The sequence below is a fragment of the Sinocyclocheilus rhinocerous genome, unplaced genomic scaffold, assembly GCF_001515625.1.
Source record: "Sinocyclocheilus rhinocerous isolate Xijiao unplaced genomic scaffold, SAMN03320098_v1.1 scaffold539, whole genome shotgun sequence".
Taxonomy (NCBI): Eukaryota; Metazoa; Chordata; class Actinopteri; order Cypriniformes; family Cyprinidae; genus Sinocyclocheilus; species Sinocyclocheilus rhinocerous.
Genome location: NW_015653003.1, coordinates 887,038 through 893,773, shown reverse-complemented (window position 1 = coordinate 893,773; position 6,736 = coordinate 887,038). Strand labels below are relative to the sequence as shown.

The window sequence follows — 6,736 nt, the reverse complement described above, 5'->3', positions numbered from 1 at the left end:
ATATATATATATATATATATTTTATTTTTTTATTTATTTATTTTTTATTTTTTTTATAAATGCTGTTCTTTTTAACTTTTTATTAATCAAAGAATCCTGAAAAAGTATCACAGGTTCTAAAAAATATTAAGCAGCACAACTGTTTCCAACATTGATAATAAATCAGCATATTATACTGATTTCTGAAGGATCATGTGACACTGAAGACTGGAGTAATGGCTGGTGAAAATTCAGCTTTGCATCAGAGGAATAAATTATATTTTAAAGTATATTAAAATAAAAACACATTATCTTAAAATGCAATAATATTTCACAATATTACAGTTTTTTCTGTATTTTGATCAAATAAATGCAGCCTTGATGAACTTAAGAAATATAAGAAGAACATAAGAGATCAAACTGATCCCAAACTTTTGAACGGCAGTGTATATACATAGTTTGGGGTGTACAATATGCTAAAATATTCCTCTGCAAGCAGAGGACGCAAAATACAAGTGCTGACTTAATCTTTACCTGGTTTAAACTCTCTCTCCCTGAACAAATCACTATTACCCTCTTATGATGTGGCAAATCTATAGCAGCTCATTCCATTTTGGCTCATATGAGATCTCAGGTTTTCAGCATAGGAGAATTCAGCTTAAATTCAAAGGCAGACTAGTTTCATGGCTAGAAATGCTGTCAGTGTGTAAGATGGTGGAGTGCGGTGACCTTTACCCAGAGCGCACACACTGCAGAGGAGAGCCAATAAAAGGCGGTGAAGAAAAGGAGAAAGACACTTAAAATGCTGCGTGTGTGTGAGCGGGTTATGAGGTAGTCTCAGACACCTGTGCAGCTTTATATCCAACTCTAATCCCTCTGTGATCCCACACACACACACACTCAAATGAGATTCTCGACTCATCAGTTTCTTCCATTCACACCTGATTTACAGACGGGGGCCGGAGTATATTTGAAAACACACACACACACACACACGCCCGCTGTAATCATAGCACCTCACACACACATACTCCATATGAATACACAACCTTATGCAACCATAATTATGTGCCAGGCAGACAAACACACACAGAAATGATAGCCGCCTTTATTCTCGCTTCCCTGCAAACCACGTTCCACACGACTGGCGAGAATCATTACTGGCCTTCCTCTGATACGGCTGCAGCACCAACAGCAATTATTTTTAAAAGCCCGAGCTGAAAACAGACAACCGATGCACAACACACGTGCATAATCATTATTTCTGCAGTCCAACCGGAGTGTGTGTGTATGTATGTATACATTAGGCCCTGGACAGTGGAGACACTTTATTTTTTTTATTTTTCAGTTTTATTGTTATTCTGTGGAGTTTGCTGACCATAAAATGACGAGGATGGTTATCCAAAACCAATTAGAGTTACCCTACAACACTGACAGCACTTAAAGAATGAGAGTGAGTGGTTTAAATAACTACACTGGCTCTACTGTCTGCATGAGCACTGCAGTTCTGCACATATTTCAGGAACTCCAAGAAAAAGTGTTACGGAGGGGTTTGCCAAAGTCAGAGAACTCCCTTCCTTATGGACATCACTGTTGGTTCTGGAACATTCCTATCAACCGATCAGATTTTAGGATTAAGTTCGGGTTTGTGTCTTCAGTAACATTATTATTAGTCAACCATATGAGGTAATTAAAGGGACTGTTCACCCAAAAACGGAAAATTCTGTCATTATTTACTCACCCTCATGTTGCTCCAAACACATACGAATTTGGTTAATCTTCGAAACACAAATTAAGATATTTTTAATGAAACCTGAGAGATTCCTGCCCCTTCCTCGAAAGTCCAAGCAACCAAAACTTTTAAGCTTTAAAAGTAACATGCATTATAATTTTCAGAATTAAAATTGAAAAATATTTAAGGAAATGGAAGTATATTTTATTTTTTAATTAAATTAGTAAAAAGGAAATTTACATGTTATTTTTTTTTATGCAATTAGACTCACAATTAGGTCATCTGAATAATAATAATAAAAAAAAAAATCCATTATTTTTCAGCAAAATCTTTTTTTTTCTGTTTTAATGAAAATAAAAGCATAAACTGTAAATAATATAATATAAAAGCCTAATCTGTTCATCATATAAAGTGATCTTTTCAGAAGACTTTGATTACTTTTACAATGTCTTTATAAACTTTTTAACGAAATGAATAAACAAATACTATTATGGGAAACAGAAAATGCAAATGACATTCATTTTAGTCATTTTGCACCAAATGCTGCACGTATGGTTATGAACACATGTCAGTTAAGATACAGGAGTATGTTGTTACTTTACAGGGATTTTGCATATTCTATTTCTTCCTGAATTAAGACCATACACATACATCTACAAAGCTGCAGTTATTCTAGTGGCTGATGTTCCCAAATACTTAAATACTATAGTATTTGACTACCGACGCCAAGATCGTGGGTTCGATTACCCTGGGAATGCATGAACAAAAGTATACCTTCAATGCAGTGTAAGTTGCTTTGGATAAAATCGTCTTGACTGTTGCATAACAATGTTGCATAAATATAGACTGAACAATGAATCCCAATATGCATATGCATCAGTCCTACCTCCTCCTGAGAGCACCTGCTCTCACTGTGCGCTCTCTGTAGATCTGCGCTCATCTGTCTGACTCTCTCCTCCTGAGTCTCCCTCTCCTCTGTCAGCTGGATCAGGCACTGCTGCAGACGGGCCTGCTCACTCCTCTGGGCCGTCACCTCTCGACTGTACTCAGCCAGCTAGAACACACAGCTAACTGGTGATATCTGTCTCCAGTGTGTTGGCATGGTTCACATTGTGTCTGTGTGTTAGTGGAAGTGAGCGTACCAGCTCCATATACTCTTTATGAGAGGCCTGTGCTGTGCTGAGCTCCAGTCTCAGCTCTCTCCCTCTCTGATCGGCCTTGGCTGCCTCTCGTATCCCCTGCCGCCACATCTCCCGCTCCTGCTCCAGATCCAGCTTCAGCCTGGACACTGTAGCCTGCAGAGCGCTCATCTGAGAAAAGAGCAGCAAGAAATGCAACATTTAATTTACACTACTGTTCATAGATTGGGGTCAGTAAGATTTATAGATTTATTTATTTATTTTTGAAAGAAATTCATATTTTTATTTAACAAGCATGCATTAAAAAGCTTTCACATTGTCACAAAAAAAAAAAGATAAAAAAAAAAAAATACTGTTCTTATGAACTTTCTATTTAACAAAGATTCCTGAAAAAATCTATCATGGTTTCCATAAAAAATATTAAGCAGCACAACTGTTTTCAACATGGATGATAATAAGAAATGTTCAGAGGAAGAAGATTTAGATTTTATTTTCTGTTTTCTGTTTTCATTTGAATTTTAGTTCAAGTTTTAATAACTTTGTTGTGTTTTTGTAATTTTTTTAATGTCTATATAGTTTTTTTATTAAGTTTTAGTTTCAGTTTATTTAGTTTTTTTAAAATAAAACTTAATGAATCTTAAGAAACGAAAATGAGAAATGTTGACTTGATAACTAGCTGAAATAAAAAAAATACACATTTTTAATATTTTATTTTATTTCAGTTGTTTATTTTTATTCAAAGAATGTGTTTTTTTTATTATGGTTTTAGTTTTAGTTAATGATAATAACCCTGTTTCTAAAGGAACATGTGACAATGAAGACTGGAGTAATGACTGCTGAAAATTCAGCATGGTCATCACAGGAATACATTAAATTTAAAAATGTATTACAACAGAAAACAATTATTTTAAATAGTTATATTATTTTACATTATTTCTGTTTTAACTGTATTTTTGTTTACATAAATGCAGCCGTAGTGAGCATAAGAGAGTTTTAAAAACATTGTTTCTTTTAAAAACATAAAAAAATAAAAATCTTACTGGCCCTCAACTTTTGAACAGTAGTTTACACCACCATAAAATATGACATTTTCTTATTACTCCTTTAAAACCATACTGGTTAACCAGTTTAAGTAGCATAGTACAATATAGTTAAACAACTGCAGGTCCCCGCCAGCTGATACAAGGTGCTCTGTCCAGGTTAACCGATATGGCCACTTTTGTTCCTATAGTGACTCATAGTCCAATGATTAATCACTCAAACTTGTTTGTACCAGCTAATGACTAGGTTTGGATGGGTTATAGCACCTGGAGCTTAGGCTGGATTATTAATATATGGTGTTCCCATAATACCTCTTGGTAGTGTTTCTGCACTTGCTCATCTCTGGTCTCCAGTTCTCTCCTGCACAGCTGCAGCTGAGTCTGGCTGTTCACCTCTTCTTCCTGCAGTCTGTGGATGGTGAGCTGCAGTTCAGAAACAAGCTCCTGATGTGTGTTTAGAAGCTTCTCCTGTTCACACATCTACAGCACACACACACACACACACACACACACACAGACACAGACACAGACACAGACACACACAGAAGATGGATATTGGATGGATGGATTTGGAAGGTTACAGTATGTTTACATAGTACCTTAAACTCTTTTATTTTCAAAAGATCAAGGCAAATTTTAATCCTCATGATATGGCCTCCTAACAGTGCAAAGCATCACAGATAAACTGGAAAGATGTGGAGGGAACTAGAGATATACTCCAGCATGACAGATATTAAACTGGGATTAGGGAGATTAATTTGAAACTGCTACTGACTTTTGGATCAGATCTATGAAAGTTTCTAAAGATAGATGAGCAAATTTACAAGCAGATGAACAGCTTTGCTTCAGACTAACATCTCTTCAGCACCGAGAAGAGCAATAAAATCATATTTCCTTCTGATCTTTAAATATTTGCATCATTTAAACTATATTATTTCTGAATTATTTTCCAAATGAAAACAAATCGATATATGGAGACATTTTTCTATAAAACCAATTTTTTCACATTTTTACTGAGTTCACAGCAAAATGGATTCAAAGTCTAATTTAAACATGAAAATAAACAGAATATTTTAGAATTTTAAGGGATTTAAAACAAACAAATAAAAAAATAAGACATAAGATATTAAATAATTAGCACTATTTCTAGGTCACTAATCAAATTACCAAAAATATGACACAGTCCATATGAACTCTTTGCACAGAGTCAGATGTTCTTTCTTCCAATGAAGCACAAGATGGATTATTCTCAAATCATGCTGGATATCTCAAGTATCAAGTCTTCCACAAACATATCACGGCAAGTATCAAGCCTTCCACAAAAAAAAAAATCACTCATATGAGAATGCATCCACCGTATGAACGCATGCAAGCATGCGCGGATCCTCTTCGTGAAGCACCTTTGTTTAATAATACTGCCGTTTAAAGCCCTGAATCAGTGCAGGATGAGTGTAAAGTGGCTCTCACCTTAGTCTGCAGGGCTGAGAGGGTCTCTCTGTTGACATCCAGTTCTTCCTGGATCTGCTGATTCTCCTGCTGGAGTCTCACGGCTTCCTGTCTGCTGCTGCTGGCCTCTGTCTTCACACGCTCCAGCAGCCTCCTGAAGAGGACAACATGAGCCTTATTTCACCAAACTCCATCCTCCACCAGTCCTGACAACTTAATATGAGTTTCAAAGGATGAAATCACCCCATCCTGCTGGAAATCGTTTTTTTTTTTTTTTTATTGCGGGCCGCCAGGGATGATCTACGGGAAGCTGGATCATACCAAACCAGCTCTAACCAGCAAAAACCAGGCCGGAATTTATAATATTTCAAAAGGTTAGTTCACCCAAAGATGAAAGTTCAGTCATCATTTACTCACCCTCATGTCAGTCAAAACACATACAGTTAAAACTTTCATTCATCTTTTCGAAGTGTTGGTGGAATGGACTTTCAGTGGGGGGATAGAAATATATCAGGTTTCATTAAAAATATTTTCGTTTCTGTTTTGAATGTGAATGAAAGTCGTACGGGTTTGGAGCGACATGAGGGTGAGTAAATGATGACAGAATTTTCATTTTTGGGTGAACTATCCCTTTAAGCTTAGTCCTTTGTAGCCAGTATAAAGTCTGGTACACTTTGCTTCTTATTCTGGCCAAGAACCACCCATTTTCAGCATAAGAGTCTGTCCTTTGTCAAGCTTTAAAGAAGTAAACTTATTTTAATGTGTTAACTAACATACTATTGTAAAGTACTTGATTATAATTTTAACTGCAGTGCGTTACGCAATATTACATTTAACTCTTTCCCCGCCAGCGTTTTTGAAAAAAGTTGCCAGCCACCGCCAGCATTTTTGATCATTTTCACAAAAATTTCATGGCTTCCAGAATATTTTGTTGTATGAATATCTGAACATGCAATACATCAAAATAAAGAACAGTGCCACTACTTTTAAACAACAACAACAACAAACAATTCGTTTTATTCAAGCTTCAAGCATTCTTTTTTTATCAACACCTGTATGTAGGTAAGTTTCATAAAAAAGCAACACTTTGATCAAAAAGCTGAGAAAATCGCATTTTTATCAAAGACTACATCTGGATCATATTCATTCCGATGATCAAAGCATAGATGCAGTAGAGCGCTTCCATCAACACCCCCAAAGCTTCACAGTCCTTTACCACTTCCGGGATCGCCATTTCACTCGGTAACATTAGGCAGTTTTCATTTATATGCCGTTTATTGTTGATGATCGCATTATTTTTCATATGCATCTGCTTACATAAGAGATTGTTCATTTCTGCTTCTTCCTCGTTTGTGTTTTTGATCAGGACGTTCTAGACTCATTCAGGAGATGCATAATAG

General features: G+C 36.0%; 1 protein-coding gene across 1 annotated transcript in view; it reads right to left on the bottom strand.

Moving 5' to 3' along the window:
* Positions 1–6,736, bottom strand: part of LOC107715444 (trichohyalin-like) — a 113,677-nt gene that overhangs the window by 30,370 nt on the left and 76,571 nt on the right. Inside the window, exons 19-22 of the mRNA XM_016521588.1 lie at positions 5,358–5,490; positions 4,203–4,370; positions 2,854–3,021; positions 2,598–2,765 (exon numbers count right to left, since the gene is read on the bottom strand). Of these exons, the coding sequence (XP_016377074.1) occupies positions 2,598–2,765; positions 2,854–3,021; positions 4,203–4,370; positions 5,358–5,490 (637 nt within the window). The remainder of the gene's footprint in view (positions 1–2,597; positions 2,766–2,853; positions 3,022–4,202; positions 4,371–5,357; positions 5,491–6,736) is intronic.